The following is a 15,305-nucleotide window of genomic DNA, read 5'->3' on the forward strand; positions in this document are numbered from 1 at the left end:
GTCCTGTTTACACAGTTTGGGATTATATATTTATTCATTTATTTGCTTGTTCCTTTCCCCACTGGAATATAAGCTTTGCAAGAGTGGGTTTCAGACTCCTTTTTTTTTTTTTAAAGATAAGCAGAGTTAAATGATATTTTGAAGTAGCGAAATTGGATATCTATGAGGAAATCAAGGTCTTGTTAAAATAAAACTCAGTTCACTGATGAGGAATTCTTAATCTCAGGAAACAAACTGAGGGCTGCTGGAGTGGTGGGGGGTGGGAGGGATGGGGTGGCTGGGTGATAGACATTGGGGAGGGTATGTGCTGTGGTGAGCGCTGTGAATTGTGTGAGACTGTTGAATCACAGACCTGTACCTCTGAAACAAGTAATACATTATATGTTTTAAAAAAAAAAAAGCAGGAAGGGAAAAATGAAGGGGGGGAATCGGAGGGGGAGACAAACCATGAGAGACTATGGACTCTGAGAAACAAACTGAGGGTTCTAGAGGGGAGGGGGTGGGGGGTGGGGGGATGGGTTAGCCTGGTGATGGGTATTAAAGAGGGCACGTACTGAATGGAGCACTGGGTGTTATATGCAAACAATAAAGCATGGACACTACATCAAAAACTAATGATGTAATGTATGGTGATTAACATAATAAAATAAAAACAAAACAAAGCAAAAAACCATAGAGCTACAACTGTTAAAAAAAAATAAAAATAAAATAAAACTCAGTGTGGGGCCCCTGACTGGCTCAGTTCAGTGGAGTGTGTGACTCTTGATCTCCATGTTATAAGTTTGAGCCCCATGTTGGGTGTAGAGATTACTTAAAAATAAAATCTTAAAAAAAAAAAAAAACCACCTCAGGGCAAAATTTGACATCCTAATTTATAAAGTAAGAAATAACTTCATTATGTTACCAAAAACACAGAGTTACGAAATTTGGGATCTCTGCTTTGTAGAGCAGATTGATGTTGTCTCTGGACTGTTCTGGTCTTGTCAGTGCCCAGACTAAAAATAGCTGTCATGATAGCAGCCAGGGCACACAGCTTCCTTGACCTGCATGTGGGACTAACAAGTAAGGAAATAAGCTATTTTAGTTCCTAGGAACATATATCACTCCTTTTATAATATGTCAGTGGGGGAAAAAATAGGATTTCACATTCTCTTAGCTGTGTGTCTATTATTTTATGTAAGGAAAGTTCTGTTGCCACTGGGTTGTAATTTCAGAAACCTTAAACGTAGGCTGAGAAGAAAAAAATTGTAAGAAAGGAAAACCAAGTTGAGTGATTTTGAAACAGGCTTAAAACCTGTATTATGGTACATAGACATATATTGTGAGTACATACAGTGTTTAATTGCTCTTCAAATATTTAATACCTGGTTTGCTTATTGGGGTCAACCCGCTGTCTTTAATCTTGGGTGTATATGTGCATGCAAACCTAAAAATAATTTGGGCAGTGAATAAGCAGCTGTGGCTATTTTTAGCCCTGGGCAAAGGATCATCAATTAGCTTAGAGGTATTGAGCAAGAACTCTGTTTCTGGTTCGAAATAAATGGTTGATTGCCTTAACAATTGGTAGGGGCTGATTTAAGTATCTACGCAGGACTCAGGAAAAGGGTAATTTGAGATCAAGGAGTCAAGGAGCCAGATCATCTTGTGGGGTGGATACAGTCATGTTGGAAGGTATAAATGTATGACATGTGTAAATGAAAATGGGATGTAGAAAGCCTTTAAAAAACTTAGCAGGGAAAGCATATAAGAAGAAGGAAGGTAGTTGGGTGTAAGAGATTTTGGAAGTGGAAGAGACTAAAAGAACAGATGGAGTAGAATGTCATGAATCAAAACAGAAACTTAACTAAATAGTGATTACTTTCCTTTCAGAGGGGCCCTTAATAGTTCAGTATCTTTTATATTGACATTTCATATATAACCAGTATTATAAAACCTCCTAAGTGCTGTTGATTTAGATTTAACTAAGTAGTTTCTTTTGCAGTGTATTCTTTGTTGGTAGAGAATTTAGTCATAGATTTGACATCGAAATGGGCATATAATTTGCTAATTTTGTAATGTGAATGAATGGGAAAGAAGAAAGCATATCATAGCTAGACAGTGTTGGGGGTGGTTGTTCATAGGTGAGTGCTGTGGAAGATCTCTTTAAATTGTTTTTACTAATGACAAAAAATAAAGTACAAGTTTTATGCCTCCTGCACTCTAACCAGTAGGCACTTCTGGAAGCCCAGGTGCTATATACTCTGTCTTGAGTAAGCACATTTCCATCCTGGATTTTAGCTAGGAAACTTTAACCCCTCTCTAAGGGTATAGAATTATTAGTTGATTTATACTTTTTACCAATTTAGAAAAGAACTAAACTATTTCAACTGTGATGAGACAAAATTTTTGTTGTTCTTTCATGAAATCATAAATTACATGTGATTATAGGTACCTTGTGACTAAATAGAGAAGATTAATAAAAGATAGAACAAGAATTTGGAATTGAGGAAAATGGAAGATGTAAATACACTATCTCTGAAGGACAACTTATTTGCTATGCTTAATTTGTAAAACTTACCTAGAAATTTCTTTGGGGGCCAAGGTAAAAAAGAACCAAGAAGGAGGGCTACCCACAGTAGATTACATTACTCTTTTCAAAAATAATGTAAAGAATGGGGGAGAAAACAGATCATCACAAATACAGAATACATTTTCATAAAGCTCCTTCTTGTGATTTTTAATAAATTAATATACTAAAGGTAATGATATAAAAATTGTGGTCTAAGAATGTAAATAAATATACAGATAGAAATATGTATGTGTGCCTGTGTGTGTAGCCTTTACTGATCTAACTTGATTTAAGGATACAATCTGGAAGAACTGATAGCCTGTCTCTTACATGTTTGTTTTTTTTTTTTTAAAGATTTATTTATTTATTAGAGAGAGCTTGAGAAGGGGGGAGGGTCAGAGGGAGAAGCAGACTCCCGCTGAGCAGGGAGTCCGATTTGGGACTCGATCCTAGGTCCCTGGGATCATGACCTGAGCCGAAGGCAGATGCTTAACCAACTGAGCCACCCAGGCGCTCACTTAGATGGTTTTTCTTAAATGACAGTTCTGTTGGCAGTTTTTGGTATTGCATTACCTCCTAACTCTGCTTCTCCACACACACCCATTTTCAACACAGTAAATAGAATGATGCTTTTTAAACCCAGGCTAAGTTACTTCTTTTTGTAAAACCCTTCAACAGACTTCTGATTTCACTCAGAGGAAAAGCTGAAATCCTACTGACCACCTTATTATTCCTCAACCATGGGTCAGGACCTTTATACTTGTTTTTATACTTTATACTTTTATACTTTATACTTCCCTCTTCTTGGAACATTGTTACCCCCAGATACTTCCTTACTCCCTTTCTCTTCTCATTGAGGCCTTCCCTCACCACCCTGTTTAAAATTTTCCTTGCTTGCAACATCAGCCCCTAGTTTCTTTAACTTCTTGTGTTCTTGGTACTTTTCACCCTCTGAAGATGTATAGTTTAGAAATTATGATTTATTTGGTTGTCGTCTACCCCCAGTAGGATATAAAACTTGATTAAGGCAGGAGTTTTTTTCTGTTTACAGCTTTCTCTCCGGTGCCTAGAATAGTGTCTGGCATGTACTATTTGTTCAATAAATACTTGCAGAATGAATAAATGGGATTTTACATTATTTTAAAGGGCAGATCCATATACTTTGAGATGAGATGGGCAAGTGACAGGGCTGAAATTCTCTTACAAAAGTTGAAAAATCCAGCCAGATCATCTTGGCTAAATAAAAAATCATTTTATTTTACATTTATTCTGAAATAGGCTTTAGGCAAAGCCAGGGATTTCCTTGTGAAACAGCAGCTTTGAGTACAGCTTAAACACAGACAGCTACCAACTTGAAAGAGCATCTGCAGAGATGGTTTTTTGACTTAGGACAAATTGAAAACAAATTTTGAATCTCAAAATGACGTTATCGCATCTTTGCATATTTTTATACTACAGATTGCTTTCGGCTTATTTATAACACACAAATAAATTACGGAATTTTACTTTAGTTATTTCTTCTAGCTGTGAATGAAAAAACAAAGATTCAGAGAGATTACATACCTTTAAGGTCACCCACCTGGAAGGATTGGAATCTGAGGATAAACTTGGATCTGACTCCAAACCCATGTTCTGTGTGTGTTCTTGTATATGCCTAGCACACTATTTGAATTGATGGATAGATGGATGGAGGGCAGATGTATGAACAGACGGATAGAGGGCAGATGTATGAACATGGTAATTGTACACCAGGATTGAATGTAAGGAATATTGATGTACTGGTAGTTCTCTTATTTCTGGCTACATATATTTTTAGGCATATAAGCATTATTTTTAAAATACATTTTTAAGGGTCATGTAACTGAATTGGAGCAGCTTGATATGTAAAATAATACAGAATCTGCAAGGTAATATTCTGAAATACTGACTCATTAACATTTGAATGCTTATTCGCCTTGTAGATAGAATGGATTCTGCAATGAACAAGACAGATCTCTGATGGAACTTTAATTTTAGAGGGCGTGGGAGACAAACAGTAAATAAATCTGTAATAAGTGTTACACAGAGAAGTTAAGCAGGGATACAGAATGAAGAGAGACTGGATGACTATTTAAATTGGGTGGTCAGAGAAGGCTTCATTGTTAAGGTGATGGTTAAAATGTGAACATGAGGAGCCAGTCATGTATAGGCAGACTGTAGGAACAGCTAGTGTAGAGGCTGTCAAGCGAAAACAAGCTTGTGAATTTTGGGACATCAAAAAAACAACAACGCACAACACATGACTCTAGTTGTCAGGGAAAGGAATGCCTCAAAATTTGGGGGGCTGGAGAAAATAACAAGTCCTGTAACACTTGTAAACCTCAACATAAGGATTTTGGAATTGGTTCTGGTTATAATGAATTGGAAATTTTTTTTTTATGTTATGTTAATCACCATACATTACATCATTAGTTTTTGATGTAGTGTTCCATGATTCATTGTTTGCGTATAACACCCAGTGCTCCATGCAGAACGTGCCCTCTTTAATACCCATCACCAGGCTAACCCATCCCCCCATCCTCCTCCCCGGAAATTGTGTTTTTTAAGCCTAGTAATCCTTGGTGTTTGTTTTGTGATGACTTTATTGAGATGAGACATAATTCATATACCATAATTCACCCATTTAAGTATAAAACTAATTTTTTAGTGTATTTACAAGGTATATATATTCACAATTATCGCAATTTTAGAACATGTTTATATTCCCCAAAAGAAACTCCATGCTCTTTTTTTTGAAACTGTGCTCTTTAGCAGCCGCTCCCCATCCTGACCAAACCCCTTAGCCAGGGCAGCCACTAATATACTTTCTGCCTATGTAGATTTTCCTATTCTGGACATTTCATATAAATGGAATCATACATTATTTGATCTTTTCTGTCTGATTTCTCTCACTTAACATAATGTTATCAAGGCTCACTCATGTTGTAGCAGATACCAGTACTTCAGTCTGTTTTATCGCTGAATAATATTCCATTATATGACTATACCACATTTTATTTATCCATTCATCAGTTGATGGACATTTAGGTTGTTTCTGCTTTTTGGCTATTATGAATAATGTTGTTATGAACATTCATGTGTGAGTCTTTGTGTGGGCATATGTTTTCATTTCTCTTGGTTATATACCAAGAAGTAGAATTGCAGGATCATATGGTAGCTGTATGTTTAACATTTTGAGGAACTGCCAGACTATTTTCCACAGTGGCAGCATCAGTTTACATTTATACCAACAAGGTATGAGGGTTCCAATTTCTCTATATCCTTTATTGTTTGCTTTTTTGATTATAGCCATCCTAGGGTGTATGAAGTGATTTTGATTAACAGTTCCCTAATGACTAATGATGTTGAACATCCTTCTCATATTTTCTTCTAAGAGTTTTATAGTTTTAGCTCTTATATTCAGGTCTTAGATCTGTTTTGAATGAATTTTTAAGATTTTATTTATTTCTTTGACAGAGAGAGACACAGTGAGAGAGGGAACACAAGCAGGGGGAGTGGGAAAGTGAGAAGCAGGCTTCCCACTGAGCAGGGAGCCCGATGCGGGGCTCGATCCTTCATGACCTGAGCCGAAGGCAGATGCTTAACGACCGAGCCACCCAGGTGCCCCGAATTAATTTTTATATATGGTATGAGGTAGGGGTCCAACTTCATTCTTTTGCATGGAGATAACCAGTTGTTTTAGCACCATTTGTTGAAAAACTTACTCTTTCCCCATTGAAGCTATTGGAAGTTTTAAGCAAAAATCGTATGCTCAGACACATATTTAAAGAAGATCACTCTGGCTGCTATATAGAGAATGTCAGCCCCTATATCTCTGAATGTTAGAATGCCAGCAAAAGCTACTGAGAATGAGCAGTTAGTGCCGTAGAACTAAGAGCAGAAACATGTGGTGTCAGAAAAGCCATGAGAATAAAATATTTCGAGAAGAGAATGTGGTCAATTTTATGGCATCCTGATGAATGATTAAAATATATAAAAAGGAACTAAATCCTGGATTTAGCTAGCAGAGGTTTTTGGAGACCCTTTGAAGAAGAGCAGTTTGGTAGAATAGTAGTAGCAGTAGTCATATTAGAATTGGTTGAGAAATGAACTTGGGAAGACAGAAATTAGAGAACTCTTTAAAGAAGTTTGCTGGGGAGATTTTTTTGTAGATATAGACAAACTGGTTTTAAAATTTATATGGAGGGTTGCCTGGGTGTCTCAGTTAGGCATCTGACTCTTGATCTCAGCTGGGTCTTGATATGAGGATTGTGAGTTCAAGCCCCACACCGGGCTCCACACCAGGCATGGAGCCCACATAAAAACAACAACAACTTATATGCAAATGCTAGATCAGCTAAAACAACTCTGGCAAAAATAAGTGGGAGGAATCTATCTGGTTTTAAGACTTTATTTAGCTACAGTAATCAAGACAGTATGGCATTTGGGGAGGCATAGACACATAGGTCATTGGAACAAAAAGAAAAACCCAGAAATAGACTGGGTCATGGTTGATTGATTTTTTTTGTCACAGGTGCAAAAGCAATTCAGTGAAGAAAGGCTATTTCCTCAACATTTTCAACAAATGGTGCTAGAGTAGTTGGACATCCATAAGTAAAAACATGAACCTCTAAAAATTCACACATGTACAAAAATTAACTCAAAATTTATCATCTATCTATCTATCTATCTATCTATCTATCTATCTATCTGGACAGAGAAAGCACAAGCAGGGGGAGCGGCGGGCAGAGGGAGAGGGAATAGCGGGCTTCGCGCTGAGCAAGGCGCCCGACGTGGGGCTCGATCCCAAGACCCTGGGATCATGACCTGAGCCGAAGGCAGATGCTTAACCAACTGAGCCACCCAGGTGCCCCTGTATCATCAGTTTAAATATAAAATATAAAACCATGGACTTTTAGAAGAAAACATAGAAAATCTTTGGGACCTAAGACTAGGTGAAGAGTTCTTAGGTATAACACTAAAACCGTGATCCATAAAAGATTCTTTAAAAATCAGTAATTTGGATTTCAGTATTTAAAACTTTCACTCCACAAAAGACCCTGTCAAGAAATTAAAAAACTAGGTACAAAACTCTCAGCATGTAGCAGTGTTTAAAAAAAAAAAAAAAAAAAAAAAAGACGGCAAACAGTCCAATTAGAAAATGGACAGAAAAGAACAGCCATTTCACCAGAGAGGATATATGGATGGCAAATAATTCCATGAAAAAATGTTCACCATCATTAGCCATAGAGAAATACAAATTTAAATGATGATATCACTACATGCCTTATTTATTAGATTAAAATAAAAAATAGTGACAACACCAAATGCTAATGGATGCGGGGAAACTGGATCTGTTACCTTGCTAGTTGGAATGTAAAGTGGTACAGCCACTCTAGAAAAGTTTCGTAGTTTCTTATAAATGTAAACATATCATATGGCTTAGCAGTAACATTCCTGGGTATTCATCCCGAAGAAATGAAAACTTATGTACACACAGGAACTTGTACATAATTATTCATAGCAGCTTTATTTGTAATGGCCAAAAACTGGAAACAACCCAATGTCCTTCCACGGGTGAGTAATTAAACAAATTGTGGTATGTCCATACAATGGAATACTATTCAGCAGTAAAATGGAACAGACTAGTGTTACATGCAACAACTTGGATGGATCTCAAGGAGATCATGGTGAAAAGTGTAAGATGACCATTTCGAAAGGTTGTATATAGCATGATTCCATTTATATAGCATTCTGGAAATGACAAAATCATAGATATGGACAACACATTATTGGCCAGGATGTAGGGACTAAAGGAGATAGAGGGGTGATGCAGCAGTTTTCTGTCAGTGTTTGTGGTGGTGACAACACAAATCTATACATCTGATAAAATTGCAGAGAACTACATACATGCATGCATGTGTGCCCACACACACACACGAGTGTATGTTAAAAAAGAAAAGTAGACTTTAAATAAGGTCTTTTGATTGTACCAATGTAAATTTCCTCGTTTTGCTTTTGTACTATGGTGTAAGATATTACCATTGGGGAGAACTGGGTAAAGGATACACAAGACTTCTTTGTCCTATTTTTGTAACTTCCTGTGAGACTATAATTATTTTAAAATAAAAGTTAAAAAAAAAGTTTGCTGGGGAGGGGAACAGAGAAATGTGATGTTAGTTGGAGGGGTGTAGGGTTGAGAGTGGGGTTTTTTGTTTTAATTTTGCTTTTTTAGAAAAGGGGATACTGAAACATGTATGTATGCTGATGAGAATGATCCATAAAAGGAAGAAATTGGTGATGCAAACGAGGGGGAAATTACAGGAGCAAAATACATGTCTCGGATCTTTGGCATGAAGGAATTGAAAAATACTATTTACATATTTCCATCTTGTTACTTAAAAATGAGGTTATCTTTACAGCATTTTGTAAATGATCCTAAAGGTAAATGTGGCTGTGCTATGGTTTAATCCTTTAATGTTCTAAACATTCCACATGCTTTTGTGTTATGTTATGGAACTAGATCACTGAATAAAATGGAATTTCAGGAGTTTTTATCACACTTGCTGGTGTTCCTTTTAAAATAACTTAAAAGAGTTTTATGTGTCATTTTTCTGTGGGTTTCCCTTCCAGATTTTCATCCACTATAGGTAGGTCATGAATTTCCTTTGACTAAAGAAAGTTACACACACACACACACACACACACACACACACGCACGCACACACACATATATATTCTTATGAATAAACCATAATTATTTTCCATTTAAGAATTAAATGAGTGGTGGTACTGTTTTGCTTTGTAGCGTATAGTGGATTTAATGTTAATCTTACCAAACCATTCTACTGTTTTGCCCTTTATCTCGAATGTCATAATATCAAAATGCTCAATACAGATTATTGCTGTTTATTTCAGGGATACGGCAGGCCAGGAACGATTTCACACCATCACAACCTCCTACTACAGAGGGGCAATGGGTATCATGCTAGTATATGACATCACCAATGGTAAAAGTTTTGAAAACATCAGCAAATGGCTTAGAAACATAGATGAGGTAAGACCTAGAAATTGTATAAACCCTTTATAAAGACCATTTTTTGTGTTTAGTTAAGAATAATTCTAAATTATGTTTAGGATATAATGTACTATTATTATTATTGAGTTATTTCTACTTCTTAAAGGTTAATGTTATATTTTATCTACCTTTCCCTTAAATATTTGGGTAAGTCTATCTAGAACCCCATCCAAGGCAATTACTAACTTACCCAAAAAACTTTATATACAGCCATCTTATAAGATGGTCCCATGTAGAAGCTACCAGTGGTTTTACACACCTCTCTCTAAACACAAGCAGGGGCAGAGGGAGAGGAAGAAGCAGATTTCCCGCGGAGCAGGGGCCCAATGTGGGACTTGATCCCAGGACCCTGGGATCATGACCTGAGCCGAAGGCAGATGCTTAACGACTGAGCCACCCAGGCGCCCCTAAATGAATTCTTTCTCAGTGAATTTTTATTGAATGAATGAATTACTAAATTTTTCAGTAGTAATTTAAAACAACAGAAACGTCAGATCATTTCTAGACATTTTGAAAGATACAGAGTAGTAATGCGGTAAAAACCTAACCAAGAAAATAGTGCCATATCATTGCATGTGAAGATGTCCGTTTTTATAAGGTAAAATATGTGTCAAAGCCAGTTTGTTTCTGTTCTGCAATATAGGTAGCTTCTTGTTGAAATTATTTTTCATGTCTTATTGCAGCCTGCTGGGCTTTGGATTTCCTTAAGGCTAACTCCTTAAAGCACTTTTGGCTACAAGACCAAGTGTTAAGCCAGTATTAGACTCATGATAATGATATCTCAATGGTAGCAATCCTGACAACTCATTACTAACTTTTCCATTGCTGCAATAAATCTTCAAAGAGAAGGGGTGCCTGGGTGGCTCAGTTGGTTAAGTGTCTCCCTTCGGCTCAGGTCATGATCCCGGGATCCTGGGATCGAGCCCCGCATTGGGCTCCCTGCTCAGCGGGAAGCCTGCTTCTCCCTCTCACTCTGCCTGCTTTTACTCCCTCTCTCTTTCTCTCTCTCTCTGTCAAATAAATAAAATCTTTTTAAAAAAATCTTCAAAGAGATGCCTGTTAGTATTTAATAATCAGTTAATGATACACAGATTTTTTTTTTTTAAGATTTTATTTATTTATTTGACAGAGAGAGACACAGAGAGGGAACACAAGCAGGGGGAGTGGGAGAGGGAGAAACAGACTTCCCACTGAGCAGGGATCCTAATGCGGGGCTTGATCCCAGGGCCCCAGGATCACGACCTGAGCCGAAGGCAGACGCTTAACGACTGAGCCACCCAGGCGCCCCAACAATACACAGATTTTTTAAACAAAAAAGGCTCCATTTTGGATTTTCTTAGCCTTTATTTTATGATTTAGCCAAGTAGCACGTATAGTAGGAGCAATTGATAAAGAGACTGTGCATTGTTTTTCCAACAGCTTTCCAAAATCTGTGACGTGAACTGGATATCCTACAATTCAGTCCTATTCTGACGCTAACTGCCCAGCCTTAGTCAGATTCTCCAAGTTTAAGGACTACCCTTCCTTCAAATGTTAAGTCCTAGGTCCCCTCAGCCACCCATACTTCTGTCTGATTTGGCTACACATTTGGGGGTTCCCAGGAGCCACTTTCGGGTTCAATAGTTGGCTAGAATGACTCCTAGACTTCAGGAAAGTGTTTTTATTTAACATTTATAATTTTATTATAAAGTATACAGTGCAGGAACAGCTAAATGGAAGAGATGTACAGGCAAGGTATGGGGGTTGGGGAACAGAGAGCTTCCATGCCATCTCTGGACATGCCACCCTCTGGGCATTTTGATGTGTTCACCACCAACCTGGAAGAGGTCCCCTCACTTAATTGTTTCAGAATTTTGATTCAGGTTTTACTGCATAGGTATGGTTAGTTAAATCATTGGCCTCTGGTGATTAAACTTAATCTCTAGCCCCCTTCACCTCATGGGACGTAGGGGAGTGGCTGAAAGTTCCAAATCTTCTTATTTTTATTTTTTATTTGCGAGGAGGGAGAGAGAGAGAGCATGAGCAGGGGGAGGGAGAAGCAGACTCCCCGCTGAGCAAGGAGCCTGATGCTGGGCTTGATCCTAGGACCTGGAGATCATGACCTGAGCTGAAGGCAGACCCTTAGACCCTTAATGGACTGAGCCACCCAGGTGCCCCTTGAAAGTTCCAATTCTTTATTCATATGTTTGGTTCCTCTAGTGACCAGCTTCCATTGTGAAGCTCTGTAGGCCACCCCTCTGCCCTAGTTCATTAGCATAAACTTAGGTAGGTAGAAAGGGCCCTGTTAAGAACAACAGAAGACACTCTGTCACTCAGGAAATTAGGAGTTCTGTGCCAGGGCACCAAGGCCAAATACGTTTTTTTATTTATATTATAGCCTTATGCACTTCGTAGGCCGGATGGCTTCAGTTTCCCAACATGAGAATTAAGATACATAAAACTCAGCCATTAAAAAGAAAATCTGTTTTTCTGACATATAAGAGATTGGTGTTGCCTAATTTTCACTTTGTTGTAGAAATTAAAGCTTTAACTGAAAAAAAGCTGAATTGATCCAGCAACATTTTAAAAGGATTATATATCATGGTCAAGAGGAATTTACCTAGGAATGCAAGGGTGGTTCAATATAAGAAGTCAAATCAGTCTGATACACTGTCTTTTTATTTTATTTTATTTTTTTAAGGTTTTATTTATTTGAGAGAGAGAGCGGGAATGAGCAGTGGGGAGGGGCAGAGGGAGAGGGAGAAGCAGACTCCTTGCTGAGCAGGGAGCCCGACTTGGGGCTCGATCCCAGAACCCCAAGATCACAACCTAAGCCAAAGGCAGACACTTAACTGACTGAGCCACCCAGGTGTCCCTGTAATACACCATCTTTTTTTTTTTTTTAATTAAAGATTTTATTTATTTATTTATCTGACAGAGAGCGCGCATGAGCACAAGCAGGCAGAGCAGCAGACAGAGAAAGTGAGAGAAGCAGGTTCCCTGCTGAGCAGGGAGCCCGACGCGGGCCTTGATCCCAGAACCCTGGGATCATGACCTGAACTGAAGGCAGACACTTAACTGACTGAGCCACCCAAGTGCCCCGTGTAATACACCGTATTGATAAAAGACAAAAACCATATGATTATGCCAACAGACACAGAAAAAAAATTGACAAAATCCAACACCCTTTCATGATAAAAACACTCAGAAAACTAGAAATAGAACATCCTTAGCCTAGTAAAGGACATCTGTGAAAATCCCACAGCTAACAGCGTACCTGTCCTTACAATCAAGAAAATGAGAAGTATGCCAGTACTGTTCAGAATTGTAGTGGAGGTTCTAGCCAAGGCAGTTAGGGAGAGAAGAAAAGGGGGAAACCCATATTGGGAGGGAAAACTGTATATGTAAATAATGAGATTTTGTATATAGAAAATCCTAAGGAGGGGTGCCTGGGTGGCTCAGTCAGTTAAGCCTCTGCCTATGGTTCAGGTCATGATCACAGGGTCCTGGGATCGAGCCCCACATTGGGCTTCCTGCTCCGTGGGGATCCGGCTTTCCCCCACCCCCCATCCCTCCCCCTGCTTGTGTGCTCCCTCTCTCCCTCTCTCACTCAAATAAAATCTTTTTTTTTTTTTTTTAAGACAGAGCATAAGCAGGGGGGAGTAGCAGGCAGAGAGAGAGGGAGAAGCAGGTTCCCTACTGATCAGGGACCCCAATGTGGGGCTTGATCCGAGGACCCTGGGATTATGACCTGAGCCGAAGGCAGATGCTTAACTGACTGAGCCACCCAGGCACCCCATCAAATAAATAGATCTTTAAAAAAAAAGGAAAGGAAGGAGGGAAGGAAGGAAGGGAAAGAAAGGAAGAAAGAAAGAAAAAAAAATCCCAAGGAACATACACCAAAAAATAAAACTGTTAGAATGGATGAACAAGTTCAGTAAGCTTGGAGGATACAAGATCAGTATACAAAAATCAATTGTATTTCTATACCCTAGCAGTGAATAATCCAAAAATGAAATTAAGAATATAATTCCATTTACAGTAGCATCAAAAAGAAGAAAAACTAGTTAGGAAAAATTTAACCAAAGATGTACAAACTTACATACTGATAACCATAAAATGTTAAAAGAAATTAAAGATCCATGTAATTGGAAAGGCACCCATGTTTATGAATTGGAAGATTTCACACTGTTAAGATGGCAGCACTAGCCAAAGTGATGTGCAGACTCGGTGTAATCCTATCAAAATTCCAGCTGCTGTCTTGGGGGGTCGGGTGGGGGGTTGGCAGAAATTGACAGGCTGATCTTAAAATTCATATGGTGTGCAGGCCTAGGACCCAGAATAGTCAAACAGGCTTTGATACGAGGAATGACATTTAAGCTGAGATCTGAAGAAATGAGTAAAAGTTACCCAGAAAAGGATAGGGTTGGTGGAAAGAATGTAATCGATTCAAATTTAAGACAAATCTCAAAGTGCTTTCGTTATCTAGAGAACTTAACTACCTTGACTGTAGATACATTCAGGGAAAGGAGTGTTGGGCCAAAGATAGATGATTTGCAAATATTTTTCTTACTCCAGGGGATGGTTGTCTTTTCACTCTGATAGTGACCTTTGACACATAAAAGTTTTTAATTTTGATGAAGTATAATTTGCCTATTTTTTCTTTTGTTGCCTATACTTTTGGTGTCATATCTAAGACACCATTGCCAAATCCAATGTCATAAAATTTTTCTCCTATATTTTCTTTCTGAATTTTATAGTTTTTTTTTTTTTTTTTTTTTAGATTTTATTTATTTATTTGACAGAGAGAGAGACAGCGAGAGAGGGAACACAAGCAGGGAGAGTGGGAGAGGGAGAAGCAGGCTTCCCGCTGAGCAGGGAGCCCGATGCAGGGGCCATGACCCGGGCCGAAGGCAGACGCCCAATGACTGAGCCATCCAGGCGTCCCCTGAATTTTATAGTTTTAGGTCTTACATTTAGGCCTTTGATCCACTCTGAGTTCATTTTTGTATATGGTGTAAGTTAAGGGTCCAACTTCATTCTTTCGCATTTTGAGATCTGGTATGCCCAAGACCATTTTTTGAAAAGACTGTTCCATTGAATGGTCTTGGCACTCTTGTTGAAAATCATGCATGCACGATTTGATCATGCATGCAAGGGATTATTTCTTGGCTCTGTATCCTGTTTATTCACGTACATATCTTTATGCCAGTAGCACACTCTTGATTATTGTAGCTTTGTAGTAAGTTTTGAAATCAGGGAGTAAGTATGAATTTTCCAGCTTTGTACTTCTTTTTCAAGATCATTTTGGCTGTTCAGAGTCCCTCAAGGTTACATATGAATTTCAGGGATGGATTTTTCTATTTGTGCAAATGGTATTGTTAGGATTTCAGTGGAGCAAACATTTGTTTTTAACTGATTTTTCTGCATGGGATCTCCTTGTGCCCTAGCAGTGTAGCTTTTTGAGATTTTAAGAGCTCTGTAGAATTTTTAATTAAGGCTTCTACAGGGTAATACTCATTATCTAAAATCATGATCCAGCTTGGATTGAGATTATGCATAAGAGATTTCATTTCAGATCTTTTGCCTGTATCTTCAGTTTTGGTGAGAATATATCTAGAAACTAGACAGCCTCCTGTTGGGGTAAAATAATATTTGACAGCGTCATGTCTTAGGAATTAT

At 38.2% G+C, this 15,305-nt stretch overlaps 1 protein-coding gene across 1 annotated transcript in view; it reads left to right on the top strand.

Annotated features, from left to right (window-relative positions):
* The window catches only part of RAB10 (RAB10, member RAS oncogene family), an 87,233-nt gene that overhangs the window by 63,814 nt on the left and 8,114 nt on the right, over positions 1-15,305 (top strand). Inside the window, exon 3 of the mRNA XM_032391477.1 lies at positions 9,485-9,623. Within this exon, the coding sequence (XP_032247368.1) occupies positions 9,485-9,623 (139 nt within the window). The remainder of the gene's footprint in view (positions 1-9,484; positions 9,624-15,305) is intronic.

This window comes from Phoca vitulina, unplaced genomic scaffold (genome assembly GCF_004348235.1).
Source record: "Phoca vitulina isolate PV1807 unplaced genomic scaffold, GSC_HSeal_1.0 scaffold63, whole genome shotgun sequence".
Classification (NCBI taxonomy): domain Eukaryota; kingdom Metazoa; phylum Chordata; class Mammalia; order Carnivora; family Phocidae; genus Phoca; species Phoca vitulina.